General features: G+C 58.9%; 2 protein-coding genes across 7 annotated transcripts; both read left to right on the forward strand.

Annotated features, from left to right (window-relative positions):
• Nucleotides 1-1,671: 1,671 nt before the first annotated feature.
• ZNF358 (zinc finger protein 358) lies at nt 1,672-5,236 on the forward strand. 4 transcript variants are annotated; one of them, XM_036013712.1, is made up of 3 exons: nt 1,672-1,755; nt 3,142-3,247; nt 3,488-5,236. In XM_036013712.1, exons 2-3 carry the CDS (start codon nt 3,175-3,177, stop codon nt 5,158-5,160), a joined length of 1,746 nt encoding a protein of 581 aa, XP_035869605.1. In that variant the 5' UTR covers nt 1,672-1,755; nt 3,142-3,174; the 3' UTR covers nt 5,161-5,236. The 4 variants fall into 4 exon arrangements, with proteins under 4 accessions (XP_035869605.1, XP_028384447.1, XP_028384446.1 ...); XM_028528645.2 differs by lacking the exon at nt 1,672-1,755 and adding an exon at nt 2,483-2,848; XM_028528646.2 differs by lacking the exon at nt 3,142-3,247 and having other exon boundaries at nt 1,673-1,755.
• A 2,061-nt stretch (nt 5,237-7,297) lies between these two features.
• On the forward strand, nt 7,298-15,365 carry MCOLN1 (mucolipin 1). Of its 3 annotated transcripts, none has more exons than XM_036014415.1 (14): nt 7,298-7,456; nt 9,348-9,553; nt 10,379-10,546; nt 10,637-10,802; nt 11,190-11,298; nt 11,471-11,567; nt 11,751-11,850; nt 12,103-12,209; nt 12,320-12,469; nt 12,592-12,693; nt 13,027-13,149; nt 13,590-13,805; nt 14,929-15,053; nt 15,129-15,365. In XM_036014415.1, the coding sequence occupies exons 1-14, from the start codon at nt 7,426-7,428 to the stop codon at nt 15,181-15,183; spliced, it is 1,755 nt and encodes a 584-aa protein (XP_035870308.1). In that variant the 5' UTR covers nt 7,298-7,425; the 3' UTR covers nt 15,184-15,365. The 3 variants fall into 3 exon arrangements, 2 of the variants coding, with proteins under 2 accessions (XP_035870308.1, XP_028384414.1); XM_028528613.2 differs by having other exon boundaries at nt 15,147-15,365; XR_003685631.2 differs by having other exon boundaries at nt 13,590-15,053; nt 15,147-15,365.
• Nucleotides 15,366-15,417: the final 52 nt, after the last annotated feature.

A 15,417-nucleotide genomic window follows, 5' to 3' on the forward strand; every position in this document is an offset into this window, starting at 1 on the left:
TAGCCGGAGCCTCCAACTCCCACCTTCACATCCTGGAGCCAACTGACTTTGGCCTGCAGCCTCTCCCTGCAGACAGCTAAGGAGGATGGTTGCAGGCAGCATGGGGCTCTTAGAGAGCTCAGGATCCCAGAAGAAAAATGAGACCGTCGGAAGTCATGCCCCTCCCCCCATTGTTGTGGCCAGGGAACAAGGCTCTCTGATAAGTGTAGGTCGTATGGTACCGGGGGGGGGGGGGGGGGGGGGGGGGGGGGGGGGGGGGGGGGAGGGGGGGGGTGCTGTGTTAGATGCAATAGTGGGGCCCACAAAGAGAAAGCGAGGCACTGACAGAGACACTGTGCGACAGAAATGGCAGCGTCCTTATCAGTGTTATTTGCAGCAGTGTCATCTGGTAGCGGGCAGGATGGAGAACCAGCTGCATGACCCAATGGCAGTCTCGGGGCTCACAGGTCTGCTGCAGGTTTTTCTCAAAGACGCAGAAAGCAGGTCTCGGGCCACAAGTTCAGCACAGATCTAGAAGTTTCAGGAAGAGGAAAGACAGCTCCTAGAGGCCTTTTGCTCACGGCTACATTCAAGGGTAGGTGGTGTCAAAATTCACCAGGCAAAGACCATTAGAAACACACCAGCCAGGAAGGCCACACAGTGAGGGCAGTTCTGTAGCAGAGGGCTGGGGCGTGCGCAGGGTGCTGTGGAGTGGAGGCACTTTTGGAGTGGAGGCACTTTTCCGTGGGTGCTGTTCAGCTCCAAGTGGAGCTGTCACTGGAAGAAATCGGTGGTCATTTCAGTTAGTCGGGAGGGGGTGTGTTTTGTGCTTGCAGAGTGTCCTTGTCTCGGGCTCGGTGCACACATGGCCACAGAGCGGCCTTGTACCATCATCGCTGATGTTGTGACTTGTTTCTGTTCCCTGAAGAGCATCCTGGCCCGGTGGCCAGCTGCAGGCTGGTTTTCACTCCCTCCCGCAGGATCTCTGTCTCCAGGTACTGTGTGCCCAGACTTGGCCAGGCTTCTCCCAGAAATCCTTGCTCGGAGGAGCGTCAGGCTCAGGGGGACAGCAGTGAGTGACCCTCAACTGAGTGGGAAGAGGGAACCACTCAGGGACAGAACCCCTGCCTCTTCTTTGGGGAGTCTTAAAGCGAAGCAAAGAGAAAGACGATTGTGAACTGCAGGGCTTCTCAGATCCTTGACTGTGCCCGTGAGCGCTGCCCGTCTGCGAGAAAGACGGAGCGCTCCGTGTGTTTTCAACAGAGTCCGAGTCGGAGATGGGAGGGCAGGCGGTGGGAACAGAGAGACAGAGACGGAGACGGAGAAAGTGATAGATGCACAGGCAAACAGATGGTAACAGAGACGCAGAGAGAGGAGCCGAGACAGAGAGACGGGCAGAGAGGGACAGAGCCAGGGACAGAAGCAGGACGGGGCAGAGACAGGGACGGAGAGGGAGACAGGCAGAGGAGGGGGCCCCACAGGCCGAGCGCGGCGCAGATCGGTGCGCGGCCGCGCGGCCGGGGCCGCCGGGTCGGGACAAAGGCTGGTTTTGGGGGGCGGGGGCGGCGACGGTGAAGGCCGCGGCGGGCGCGAGCGAACTACAAGTCCCAGCAGCTCCCGCTGCGGCCCTCGGCCGGCCCCTCTCGCTCCCCGGGAGCGCTTGGCGGGGCCGCTGGGACGAGGGGGCCGCCGGCGGGGCTGGCGGGCGGGGGCCTAGCTGCGGGCCCCTGGGGCGCCAGCGGGTGCGGCGGGCCGGGCAGGGGCGAGGGGCGCCGGGTGAGTGTCCCCGGGAGCGGGTCGGCGGACAAGGACCCGGGTGGGGGTGGGTGGGGAACCCCGGTGCGGGGCGCGGCCCAGGGCGACCTCCGTGCGCCCCCCACCGCGCGCGCCTCCTGGCTGGACCGGGGAGAACCGGGGTGCGGCGCGGTGCGAGGGGCCGAACGTCCCGCGGGCCTAGCGCGCCCAGTCCGCCGCTGCGGCCCCGGGGAGGGCTCAGCCCGAGCGGGGCTCCTTAGATAGGGAAGGATGGGGGGCACCCCTCAGCTGTGGGGTCAGGAGTTCAGGACGCCCCCTCCTCCATAAGCAACCCGGACCTCCAGAGGGGCCTCAGGCATTGTTCTCCCCACCCTGAGCCCGGGGCTGGGAGTTCTGGAGGCTCTTTCCCAAGAGGGGGATCCAGGGCTTCCCTCTTCATGCCAGGATCTCAGTTATTGTTCCTCTTACCGTCTGGGGCGTCCAGAGTTCTGGAATCCCTTTCCCCAGGAGGGGACCCAAGCATTGTTTGCCCACTCTCCAACCTGGGGTTCTGGGTAGAGGAGGAGATTTAGGAACTTAGCCCCCTCCATTTGCTTACCCACCCCAGCTATGGGTTCTGGCTCAGGGTGTCTTCCTCCCCAGGAGAGTCCTCTGTCCCCAGGAACGGATTTGTTTGCCCCAAATGCCCAGCCATGGGGTGGCTAGCTTAAGGCATCACCTCCCATCAGGTAATCCTGAGCTCCCCCTGCACCCCCCCCCCCCGCCCCCCGCACTCCAGCCTGGAATTCAGGATCTTTTCTCTTGACACACTTCCCCATACCCCAGCTGGAGGGTTGGTCACTCAGGAGTCTCCCCTTTCTAAGAGTTGGCTCAGGGGTCCCCCAGGCACCCAAGAGGGGCCCTGGGTTTTATTTCTGCCCAGCCCCCAGCTAGGGGTTAGAATTCAGTGTCTTCTCTCCAACTGGGCAACAGGTGCGCTGACTACATCTTGACTGTGGGGTCTGTGGGTCCTCCTGCCTCAGCTCCTGCCCGCTGTTCCCTGCCTCCCACTCTGACATTTGGAACCAACATTCTGGAACACAGGTGTTCTGACAGTTACTCCCACCCTGGAACTGTGAGGCCTGGCATTCAGGTGGTCTCTTTCCCAGGAGGCAAGCCAGGAACCCAAGAGCACTACCGGATGTGATTCAACCCCCACCCTCATCCCCCAGATATAGGCTTCTAAGTTCAGGATGCTTTCTCTGTAGGAATCAAGCCAGAGAGCCCCCTCCTGACCAGGAACTCCCGAATATCCCACACCTGACTTGGGGACAGGAATTCAGGCCATGCACTTGGAGGCAAGCACAGGAACCTGACACCCACCCCCTTCCCCACGATGGGTAGGAACGTAGGACTCTCTCTCCACAGGACCCAAGCTTCCCGCAAGAGGAGGATTCCAGGATGGAGAGAGGGGCAGAGCCCTGGAGTTGGGTACTGGAGACCTCTAGTGCCAGATCCCATGACTTCCATCCAGGTGTGGGGCTGAGAAGGGAGGGCCCCTGCCCCAGGTCCCAGCAAGGTCTCTCTTCTCGCTGCCCTGGCCAGAGCGAGTGACAGGTCTCCCTGTGGTCTGAGACAAGAGAAGGGTCCATGTGCTTTTTCAGGAGTGGGTGCTGGGGCACAGGTTGGCCACCTGTCTCATCCCTGCCTGAGCTCCAAAGGAGACCCCTGCTCCCCAGAGCCTACCTCTGCCCACCCTGTCCTCACCCCGCAGATCCTGCCCCAGAAGCGGCTGGTACTTCCACACCTGGGATGCGGCGCTCAGTCCTGGTCAGGAACCCAGGCCACAAAGGCCGGAGACCCACTTACGAAGAACTAGACTCAGACTCAGAAGACCTGGACCCCAAACCCGAGGAGCCGGACCTCAACGCTGTCTCTGAGGACGCGGACCCCAGCCATGAAGGTCTGGAGCCCATCTCCAGCAACCTGGACCCAAGTGCAGACGCTCCAGGCTCCATCTTGGGGACCCGTGCCATGGATCCCCAAGATCTTGACCCAATGTCTTCGAGTTTTGATCTCGATCCAGACGTCATTGGCCCTGTCCCCCTGGTTCTCGACCCTAACAGTGACACCCTCAGCCCCTCAGAAACCCCAGACCTGGACCCCCTCTCTTCCAGCCTCACTGCCACCCCAGAAGGCCTGGCCACCAGCCAGGTGGTGCTCCCTGCACCTGCCAGTCCTCCCCGGCCTTTCTCCTGCCCTGACTGTGGGCGAGCCTTCCGTCGAAGTTCTGGGCTGAGCCAGCACCGCCGCACTCACAGTGGCGAGAAGCCCTACCGCTGCCCCGACTGTGGCAAGTCCTTCAGCCACGGTGCCACGCTGGCCCAGCATAGGGGCATCCACACAGGCGCACGACCCTACCAGTGCGCTGCGTGTGGCAAGGCCTTTGGCTGGCGCTCCACGCTGCTGAAGCACCGCAGCAGCCACAGTGGCGAGAAGCCCCACCACTGCCCAGTGTGTGGCAAGGCTTTCGGGCATGGCTCCCTGCTGGCACAGCACCTGCGCACACATGGTGGCCCGCGGCCGCACAAGTGTCCAGTGTGCGCCAAGGGCTTCGGGCAGGGCTCGGCGCTGCTGAAGCACCTACGCACGCACACGGGCGAGCGGCCCTACCCGTGCCCGCAGTGTGGCAAGGCCTTTGGGCAGAGCTCTGCGCTGCTGCAGCACCAGCGCACGCACACAGCTGAGCGCCCCTACCGCTGTCCCCACTGTGGCAAGGCCTTTGGCCAGAGCTCCAACTTGCAGCATCATCTGCGCATCCACACTGGCGAGCGGCCCTACGCCTGTCCCCACTGCTCTAAGGCCTTTGGGCAGAGCTCGGCACTGCTGCAGCACCTGCACGTGCATTCCGGAGAGCGCCCCTACCGCTGCCAGCTCTGCGGCAAGGCCTTCGGTCAAGCCTCCAGCCTCACCAAGCACAAACGGGTGCATGAGGGAGCAGCCGCGGCAGCTGCAGCAGCCACAGCCGCTGCTGCTAGTCTGGGCCTTAGTCCTGCTTCAATGTTGCGGCCTGGGCAGGTCTCCCTCCTGGGTCCTGATGCTGTCTCTGTACTTGGCGCTGGTCTGGGCCCTGACCCTGGTTCTGTGCTGGGCTCTCTCTCCAGTCCCAGCCCCAAACCTGGCCCTGGCTCTGGATCTGTCCCCAGCCCTCATCCTGTCAAGTATTCTGACCCTAAACCTGGTCACGATGCGAATCCTGACCTTGTGGCCAGCCCTGACCATGTATCTGGTCACAGCTCAGACCTAGATCTTGAGCCCAGCCCTGTCCCCAACCCCAAGCCCCACCCTGACCCCAGCTCTCCCACCCATGAGAGTCCAGCCCTCCCTGCCTGTGAAAGTCCTGAGTGGGTGCAGGAACAAGGGGCACTGCTGGGGCCTGATGGCTGAAGGGGACGCCACTACCCACGGAGGCCTGGGGAAGTCGTGTGTTGTGCAGTTAGTAAAACCCTCCCACTTCCTTCTGGCTCTGTCTCGTGGTTCTCCTGTTTCTGTGTCTCCCCTGATGCACAGCCCCTTGGGGAATGGGAAGGCGTGGCCTGAGCCAGCCGTACATTCAGAACCCCAGTGCTCTGGCTTCCCCTGACATCCTCCAGACTTCCCAGCTTCCCCCAAACCAGCAGTCACCACTCTGCCCCCCACCCCAGACCTGGTCAGCTTGGTTAGGGGCAGACTGAGCATTGCAGGTGGTCTGAACAGCGTCCCTTCCCTTTGGTTTGTCTGAATGGTGGGATCTACGGTATGTTGAACTTAGTGGGCTGAGAAGGAGGTGGATGTGAAGCCTTGTGGGCAGTCCTGCCCCCCTGCTCCCCTAATTTACCCCTCGCCCCTCAAAGTCCACATTACAGGTACCCCCACTGGACAAAGGAGGTTGCTCATTTATACATTCAACAAACATCTGTTGAGAGCTCACAGATACAAAATGCGGAGACATCTGACAAGTAATTACAGGATATGGTACATTCTAGCAGAAGTATACAAGACGTCTGATTTCAGTGAAGGACAGCGTTCTGGAGGAAGAACTATAATAATCCCAGTAACTGCTCATTTAATCGTCAGCACTGTTGGCCCAACCCTTGTGCTATGCTTTTGTTTTCTCTTTTTAAAAAAAATTTTTAGCCATGAAAAAATGTTTATTTTTTAAATATTTATTTTTTAGAGAGGGAAGGGAGAGAGAGAGAGAGAAACATCAATGTGCTGTTGATGGGGGTTATGGCCTGGAAACCCAGGAATGTACCCTGGCTGGGAATCGAACCTGGGACACTTTGGTTCCCAGCCCGCACTCAATCCACTGAGCTACGCCAGCCAGGGCAAAAATGTTTATTTTTGTTATTCCATTACAGTTGTCCCAGTTCCCCCGCCCCTTTGCCCTCCTCCTCCACCCATCTTGCCCCCCACTGCATTTTCTCACTTAATTCTTCCAACAGCTCTGTGAAGCAGGCAACTGAGCTTGAACATCCCCTCTCTGCGAATGATGACCCTGAGGCACATGGAGTTTAAGGGACTCTGGAAGACAGAGGAATGGCAGTTGGCAGCGCCTAGATTTAAACTTGAATTGTCCAGCCCCAGATCCTGGGTTCCTAATCATTATGCTCCAGGGCTAGATGGTGTGAAGGCCCTGGGGCCGCTGAGAGCTGAGCTGGGGGTTGGATCAGAGGGCTGTGGTAGATTGCAGCGGGGAGTTTGTCATCCCAGAGAAATGGGAAGTCATTGGCAGGTTCTGGCAAAGGACTGATATGAAATCTTTTTCATTTCCTTTTAACTTATGTGCACGTATTTTCTTTAGAGAGGGGGAAGGGAGGAAGAGAGAGAGAAACATCAATGAAAGAGAGAAGTAGATTGTTTGCCTATGGTATGTGCTCCAACTGGGGACGGGACCTACAACCTAGGTATGTGCCCTGATGGGGAATCAAACATGTGACCCTTCACTTTGCAAAACCAACCCATGCCCAACCAACTGAGCCACACCCATCAGGGAAAATTATTCCTTGAAGATGCTTCTGGCTGCTGGATGGAGAGTGCAATGGAAGGGGTCAGGAGTGGAAGTGTAAAATCAAAGAGGAGCTTGCTACAGTGGTCCAGGCCAGGAACGGTGGGGACTCTAGGCTGAGAGCCATAAAAGGGGGGAAGGAGTGGTCCTATTTAAGATGTAATGACATGAAATAGGATTTGCTGATAGGTCATATGAGAGGAGATACAGAGGGGCTGCGAGTAACCCGGGAATTTCTGGGAGAATGGAGGGAAACAGCCCCTAGAAGGATGTAGAGTCATCACCGGACCTCGCGGATGTGGAAGCCAAGAGGCTGGCGCTGGACGCGGGCGCGCCAGGGCGCTGGTTCGCTCAGAGCCCGCCGGTCGCCCAGCACCGTGTCGCCCGTCGGCGCTAGGGCCTCGCGATCACCGCGGCCGGCAAGTCGCCGGAGCCGGCGCGCAGGCTCGTCGCTCTGGCAGGTGTGGTCGTGGCGCCGGGGAATGGACCAGATCCGGTCACGTGCCTCCAAGGGCGCTCCGACCACGTGACCGGGGGTGCGAGTCAGCTGATGCGCGAGGGTTTGAAGCGGCACGACGAGGGAGCGCGTCCGCCGTGACAGCGGCGGGCGCTGTGGCCCGGGCTGCTCCACCGCGCGCGCTGGCGTCCGGCGCTCCCCACCCGGAATGGCAGCCCCCGTGGGCCGGCGCGGCTCAGGTGAGGTCGCGCGCGTCCCTGCCAGTCCCCGAACGTGGGCGGCGGGATGGCGGGGGGCCAGCTGCCCCAACGTGGGGCTGCAGAGCAGCCAGTTTCCCTTCCCCGAGCTCCGGTGCTGGCCTCTGAGCTTTCCCGCGGGGGAGATGTAGTCAGAAGGCTCCCAGAGCCTGGGCGGTGGGTGCGCACCAGGTCCTTCGACCTCGGAGCGGCGGGACTCCCAACTGCCCTTCCTCGGTCTAAATTGTGCTCAGAGTTACTGAACTCTGCAGGCGGGCCGGCTGCCGGCTTCTCCGGCTTCTCCGGCTCTGGGCAGCCAGGTTCCCACTCTGAGCCTGGGTTGGGATTGCTGAGTTTTGCTGCAGCTCAGCGGGCACGAGCTTCTCCAGTCCGCACTAGAGCCCCAGCATTTCCTTTCCCAATCCGGGAGGTACATGCTCAGTCAGCTCCTCTAGACTCAGGCCAAGGACTGGGGGTATTCCCTTCTTGAACCTAGGCGACTGACACAATTTCACATCTCCAAAGCCATGGAAGCTCAGCTTTCCTGAACGCAGGCGTTGGGTGCCCAGCCTCCAACCTCTTCAGTGTCCATTTCCCATGGGGGAGCCTGGAGGAACACCCTTGGTGTCTGCCTTCCCTCCTTGAGCTAGCCAGAGACACACGAAGGTGTCTCCCCCCGTAGGGCCCTGGTGGGTTGGCTATGATCCCAGCTGGGGAGGCAGGCCCACCCTCTGGCCTCCACCCAGCTCTCTTGTAAACAACCACAGAAACATCCAAGCTCCAAAAGGATGTGTCAGGAGGTGGCCCTCCTTGCAGAACAGGCTGGTAAACATCTTGGTGGCGGTGCCAGGCAGGGGACCAGCTGGTCCCTGGAAAGAAGCCAGGTTTTCTCAGTGGTGCTGGTGGGTGTGTGTTAGGGACAGTTTTGGGCTGCTGTGACCAGCTGTGACCCCAGCAGTTGCTGAAACCTTGGACGTTCCTCTTAGGCTGGTCAGATTGAAGGGAACAGGCCTAGAATAACCTCTGTTGACTGAAGAACCACTCTGCTTTGTTTCACTTCATCCTGGAAGCATTTTCAGGGTTTCGGCCTTAGGGGGAAGACTTTTCTTTTTAACTTCCGCTTTTCAGATGAGGACACTGAGATTTAGAAAGGTGCCTGGGGTCCCCCAAGCAGGAAGTGGCCAGTCTGGGATTTGGTCCTAGGGCTGTGTGACTTCTAGGAGCTGGCAGCCTTAACGCAGGGCCGTATTTGCTCAAACAACAACGTGGGCGGTGCTGTCATAACACGTGCGGACTCACAGTGAGTCTTCAGCAAGTGCATGCCCTTATTAGCCTTCCCTTCTCCAGGTCTGTGGCTTTGAGAATATCAGCTGGACAGGCCAGGCCATGATGAGTGGGAAAGGTTTGTCCAGAAAATACTGAGTTCCATGTCCATGCCTGGGGGCTAGAGTTGGATGGGCCAGGGAGCCTGGAGCATCCTGTGAGAAGCCAGCGAAAGCCATTCATTCTCTCTCCACAAATCAGCAACAGGAATGGTGATGGAATGTCCTGCCACTCCTGCCATCTACCTGCCCCTGTGATAAACACTTTGTAAGCATCAAATCCTCCGCTTCCTGTGCGAGATGCTATGGCCCCATGTTACAGATGAGAAACTGAGGCTCAGAGAGGCTGGGTGGCCTGTCCGAGCCAGTGAGCATCAGGCTCAGGAATCAGCTCAGGCCCTCTCGAGTCCCAAACCCGAATTCATACTGCTGTATATATCCATCAGCTGTTGTAGACTTTCAGACTTTCTTAGATCTTTCAGAATTCTTGGCTGGAACATGGGATCTGCCTCCCCTGTTGGGAGGTGAGCCTGTCTGGGCCCGATCACCACTGTGCTCCCCCATTCCCACAGAGACTGAGCACCTCCTGACTCCCAGCCTTGGGTATGGGACCCAGGCAGGGGCTTCTCCAGCCCCTGCAACCTCTCTGGAAGAGGAAGACCTCCGCCGCCGTCTCAAGTACTTCTTCATGAGTCCCTGTGACAAATTTCGAGCCAAGGGTCGCAAGCCCTTTAAGCTGATGCTGCAAGTGGTGAAGATCCTGGTGGTCACAGTGCAGGTGAGGCTGCCGGGGGTCCCCCAAATGCTTCCTGGGGCCACTGTTTTCCTTGAAGGGGAGTCTGGGAGTTGGAGCCTCATGCTGACCCCACAGCAACCTAGTGGCAGGGACAGTGGCAGTAATAAATCAGAAAACCCTCCGAGCTCTGCCTGTGAGCAGTCCCTTTGAACCTCACGCAGTCCCTCCAAGGCCCTGGCTGCTGTTGTTGCCTCCATTTTATAGATGAGGCTGCTGAGGCCCAGAGAGGTTAATCCTTCCAACAGCTGCATGAAGCAGGCGCCTGTGATCGAGTGTCCCCTTTCTGCAGATGATGACACTGAGGCACATGGAGTTCAAAGTGACCCAGCAATCAAGCATTAGGATTTTCTGGCACTTGAACTCTGGCAGCCTGACGCCACGTTGACGCTCAAAGAGAACTGACCCAGTGGCTGGAAAGATTGTCACCCCCCTCCTGTGCCAGGCCCTGTGCTGGGGTCTAGTGATCCCAAGATGATTCAGAGCCTGCCCCTGCCCTAGGGTGCTGTGACTCTGGGCATGGAACTGTGCTTCTCATTCCCCCTGGGTAAAGGGACCCAGCAGTGTGGTATCACCCTGTGTGTTTGGGTTTAGCATGGAAGTCAGCATCTGGTGAACATTTAATGAACATCCATTGCTGCCCCGAGACACATGGGTGCCCCCTGCATGCCATGCATTGGGAACAAACGGCAGGCATGCACAATGGGGACACTCGCCTTCATGGAGTGGGTCCACTCTCCCCTCTTCCTCCACTGTTCCATGGAGGGAGGCCCCATCCCAGCAGTGCTGACCCCCTGTCCCTCCTGCCAGCTCATCCTGTTTGGGCTCAGCAACCAGGTGGCAGTGACATTCCGAGAGGAGAACACCATTGCCTTCCGCCACCTCTTCCTTCTGGGCTACTCTGATGGGGCGGATGACACCTTCGCAGCCTACACACGGGAGCAGCTCTACCAGGCCATCTTCTACGCCGTGGACCAGGTGTGTGCAGCAGGGCCAGGTGGGCAGGCATTGGGGGAGGAAGAGCGGGCAGAACTGACGGACCCTCCCCGTTTCTCTGCCTTCCCGCAGTACCTGATGCTTCCTAATGTGTCGCTGGGCCACTATGCATATGCTCGGGGCGGGGGTGGCCCCTGGGCCAATGGCTCGGCCCTGGCCCTCTGCCAGCGATACTACCACCGTGGCCATGTGGACCCAGCCAATGACTCCTTTGACATCGACCCAATGGTTGTCACTGGTGAGTGGATGAGGCAGGGCTGGGCTGGTGGGGAGCTCCAGTTGCTGGCATTAAAATCCCACCTCTACCCTCACACCGCGGGAGATGGGGCTGTCCTAAGTATTACCAGTTTGATGTATGCAGCATGGTTAGAAGAATCCCTGGGTGTGGAGAGAGCGGGGGGTTATGATGTAGTGTCATTAATTCACAAAACGTGTGGGTCTGACAGCTCCAGGCCCTGGGGTCTGTGCAGGGGACAGAGAGACTGGGCCCTACCCTGGAGAGATGCGGGGGAACGAACAACAAATGTTCAAGTGCAAAGTGAATCTGGGCGGGGTCTGTTAGGGACTCTGGGAGACCTGCTCGTGCCTCCCCCATCCTGCGCCCCTTCCCTGACTCTGTCTTCAGATTGCATCCGGGTGGACCCCCCTGAGAGACCCCTTGTGCCCCCCAGTGAAGATCTCTCCCTCTTGGACGGCAGCACCGGTTACAAGAACCTCACACTCAAATTCCACAAGTACTGCCTGATGGAGGGGCTGCCTAGGGCTGAGCAGAGGGAAGGGGAGGAGGAGGCTGAGCGAGCACTTCCCTCTGCCAGCGGCAGAGTCAGTGTGTCGCAGGGATGTTGGTACCCTAGGGCCTGAGGGAGCTGTGGAGCCCCCTCCCCCTCATCGGAACCCTCCCCCTAGGCTGATCAACGTTACCATCCACTTCCAGCTGAAGACCATCAACCTTCAAAGCTTGATCAACAATGAGATCCCAGACTGCTACACCTTCAGCATCCTGGTCAGCCACAGTGATCTGGGGTGGGGGGGTGGAGGATGGTGCCATAGGACTTCTGAGCCCTAGGGCTGGGGACCCTTGGCCAAGGGCAATGTGGGGTGAAGGAGGAGCTGGGGCCGAACGGACTGTCCCACATGCGGGGCTGGGTGCCTGGGCCCCCAAGGCTCACTCTGAGCCTTGCCGCAGATCACGTTTGACAACAGGGCATACAGCGGGCGCATCCCCATCAGCCTGGAGACCCAGACCCACATCCAGGAGTGTAAGCACCCCAGCGTCTTCGGGCACGGTGAGCCCTCAAACCCCAGACCATTGTTGACCAGGGGTCCCGCACTGCCCAGGGGAGGCCCCCAGCCCCAGAACAGCATCAGCCAGGGACTCTGACTGGCGCTGACTGAGCTTCTGACTCAGAGTAACCCATGAGCCACCGACCAGCCCAAACCAGCCCTGCGGCCCCCTTAGCCCAGCCCAGCCCAGCCCCAGCCCTGGCCTCTACTGGCTCCAAGGTGCCCTGGCTCTACCCAGGGCCCCCTCCCCACAGGAGACAACAGCTTCCGGCTTCTGTTTGATGTGATCGTGATCCTCACCTGCTCCTTCTCCTTCCTGCTGTGTGCCCGCTCCCTGCTCCGAGGCTTCCTGCTGCAGAATGTGAGAGCCACCTCAGTGTCACATGTGCCCAAACCAGCCTTGCCCAGTTCCAGGGCCTTATGCAAGGCTCTGGTGCCTGGAGAGGTCCTCACCCTGCCTGCCTCCTGCAGGAGTTTGTGCGGTTCATGTGGCAGCAGCGGGGACGGGCTGTCAGCTTGTGGGAGCGGCTGGAATTTGTCAATGGCTGGTACATCCTGCTGGTCACCAGCGACGTGCTCACCATCTCGGGCACCATCATGAAGATTGGCATTGAAGCCAAGGTGGGGCCTGCCCACACCTGCCCAGGCCCCTTCCAGGCCCTGGTCCCTCTGCTGCCCCCACTGAGGCCTACCTGGCGCCACATTCCCCAGCCAGATGGGGTTGACACTGTTCTTGTCCCTAGAACTTGGCCAGCTACGACGTCTGCAGCATCCTCCTGGGCACCTCAACACTGCTGGTCTGGGTTGGTGTCATCCGCTACCTGACCTTCTTCCATAAGTACAATGTAAGCCTGTGTATGCAGGCTGGGCCCTCCCTCCGGGTGGTGGCCGCATGTTCCCCAGTTCCCACCCCCAAATTCGTACACATGGGGCCATCACCAGCCCTTGCAGATGACCCATCACGAGTCTCTTAGCCTGATACCTGCCCACCCCAGATGTATCTGGCCCTGAACCTGGGCAGCCATTCAGCTGAGTCCAGTCACCAGGCGCCCTCAGCCTCAGGTTGCCCCTCCTCCGCTCCCCCAGCTGTGCCCTCAGCCAGGCCCTGCCTGCTGCACCCCATGCTCACTGTGGACCAGGCTATGGCCAGGCCCTCATCAGCTACCTGCCCACTGCAGATCCTCATCGCCACGCTGCGGGTGGCCCTGCCCAGCGTCATGCGCTTCTGCTGCTGTGTGGCTGTCATCTACCTGGGCTATTGCTTCTGCGGCTGGATCGTGTTGGGGCCCTACCACGTGAAGGTAGGGGCTAGCCAGGGCTGGTGAGGGGTACTCATGACCTACAGGTGAGGGTGCCTGGCTCCCTTCCCCTGAACCTACATCCTAAGTCCTTAGAACCCTGGTTTATCTATCACTGACCTGGCCACACTGAGTGACCCCCCCAGTACTTTACCAATAGGTCTGCAGTGGATCTGCTCACTGACCCTGGCACTGACCTTATGACCTTATTGACATGATGACCCCCAAATGACCACATTGTAACTGCTGATATTCTGCCCACTGTCCCTGACCCCCAGTAACTCTGGCCTTGACCCTATTACACAGCCACCCCCAGGTGGCCCCACTGTAACTACTGGTACTCTGTCTGCTGTCCTCCCTAAGCCCCAGTGCCCCCGCCCAGTCCCCAGCCATGTGCACAGCTACCTCTGTCCCCACAAGCCCACTGACCTGTCTGGCCACAGTTCCGCTCGCTGTCCATGGTGTCGGAGTGCCTCTTCTCGCTCATCAATGGGGATGACATGTTCGTGACGTTTGCAGCGATGCAGGCCCAGCAGGGCCACAGCAGCCTGGTCTGGCTCTTCTCGCAGCTCTATCTCTACTCCTTCATCAGTCTCTTCATCTACATGGTGCTGAGCCTCTTCATCGCGCTCATCACTGGCGCCTATGACACCATCAAGGTCAGCCTCGAAGCCCTTCCAACCTTCCTCCCCATGGGGCCAACCAAATCACACACAGCCCCATCCTGGGCATTGTGCCCCTTGGAGGCCACCACATCAGCATCTCAGGGGACATGGCAAGGCAAGGAGAGAAGGGCCCAGGGAGAGAAAGTGGGAGGAGACTCTGCAAAGCCAAAGGCAATGGGGGCTTGGAGTTAGAGGGCACAGGCAGACCGATGTCATGAGCACAGCTGCCGAGTTCTCAGTTTCACTGAGGTGGCGCTCAGGCCAGTGAGGGTTCTTGCGTCTGCTTTTACCAATAGGGACATCAGGCCATAGAGATTCAGTGACTTACCCAAGGTCAGCAACTAGGGAGTGAAGCCAGGCTCAAGCCAGAACTGTGGGTTCAGAAGCCTTGCTCCTAAACCCTCTGGCCTGGGTGGGGGCTGTGTGGGTCCGGGAACCATGGCCGTCCTGCAGGCTGTGGGGATTAAGGAAAGAAAGGGGTTAGAGCAGAGTGTGGTATGGCAGGTAGATAGGATTCTTTTACCCAACGTGTCAGAGGGCCTGTTGTGAGCCGAGTGCTGTTTTGGGCACCAGTCACTTAGAAAACAAGGCAAGGTGTGCATGGCCTGGGTTTTCGCAGAGCTTCAAAGTGGGCAAGGTGGCATGACATATGACGATTGGCTGGTGAGAGGAATGAAGGAAGGAAAGTTTCTAGAACGTGCTTTTTGATACTAGTCTCTAACCACATGGGACTATTTAAGTTTTGATTTTAATTCTAACAAAATACAATTCCAGATTCAGTTCCTCATTCACATCCACATATCAAGTCCCCAGGAAACTATGTGGCTCGTGGCTTCCAGAGAGAACAGCATAGAATTGATCATCTCAGAAAGTTCCAGATTGAAGAGATGAGAGCCCAACTGAGGGAGCAGCAAGGGGAAGGAATAGTGAGAGCAAAGGAATGGTTGCCAGAAAGAAGTTGGGGAAGGGATGGGAGGCTGAAAGCAGCAATGTTCACTCGGAGAGACGGACCAAGAATGAGGCAGGCAGATGTTGGTCAGTGAGGAAAGGAGAAGGTAGAGGGGAGGGCAGATCTCAAGCGGCCCCTTCGTGCTGGCCATGCTGCTCTTCCCAGCAGCACCCAGGCTCGGGCACGGAAGAGAGTGAGCTCCAGGCCTACATCGCGCAGTGCCAAGATAGCCCCACCTCTGGCAAGTTCCGCCGCGGGAGCGGCTCGACTTGCGGCCTGTGCTGCTGCTGCAGGTTCGAATCTGGGTGGGCTTGGGGCCTGCAGGGAGAGGAGGTGTGGGAGGGAGCTACTGCCTTCCTCCCGGCCAGACACTGTCCCTCTTCCAGGGACGCCTCGCAGGAGCACTCGCTGCTGGTGAATTGATCTGGAGGACGACCACCACTGGACTTTAGCCCCAGGAGCCCGGACTGCGGAGAGCCTTGCCTATTTATTTTTTGGGTTTGCTTTTAAAGACTGGCTTCCTGTAGCACCCTGTAAGGGCGTGAGCCAGTTGGGTGGGCCAAGGGTAGACTGGGTGTTAAATAAAACCGGAAACTAAACGAGTCCACATTTCTAGCGTGAGAGGCGTTCCCTGCGCCTACTGCTCTTCAGCCCCTT

The sequence above is a fragment of the Phyllostomus discolor genome, chromosome 13, assembly GCF_004126475.2.
Source record: "Phyllostomus discolor isolate MPI-MPIP mPhyDis1 chromosome 13, mPhyDis1.pri.v3, whole genome shotgun sequence".
NCBI classification, from domain to species: Eukaryota; Metazoa; Chordata; class Mammalia; order Chiroptera; family Phyllostomidae; genus Phyllostomus; species Phyllostomus discolor.

What these genes read in the sequence shown, in the direction of transcription:
- ZNF358 (XM_036013712.1), top strand. Translation starts at nt 3,175, where the DNA reads ATGGAGAGAGGGGCAGAGCCCTGGAGTTGGGTACTGGAGACCTCTAGT. An exon ending in ATCCCATGACTTCCATCCAG is followed by an intron (nt 3,248 to 3,487) that starts GTGTGGGGCTGA and finishes CTCACCCCGCAG; the next exon opens with ATCCTGCCCCAGAAGCGGCT.
- MCOLN1 (XM_036014415.1), top strand. Translation starts at nt 7,426, where the DNA reads ATGGCAGCCCCCGTGGGCCGGCGCGGCTCAG. An exon ending in GCTACACCTTCAGCATCCTG is followed by an intron (nt 11,568 to 11,750) that starts GTCAGCCACAGT and finishes GCCTTGCCGCAG; the next exon opens with ATCACGTTTGACAACAGGGC. An exon ending in AGATTGGCATTGAAGCCAAG is followed by an intron (nt 12,470 to 12,591) that starts GTGGGGCCTGCC and finishes TCTTGTCCCTAG; the next exon opens with AACTTGGCCAGCTACGACGT.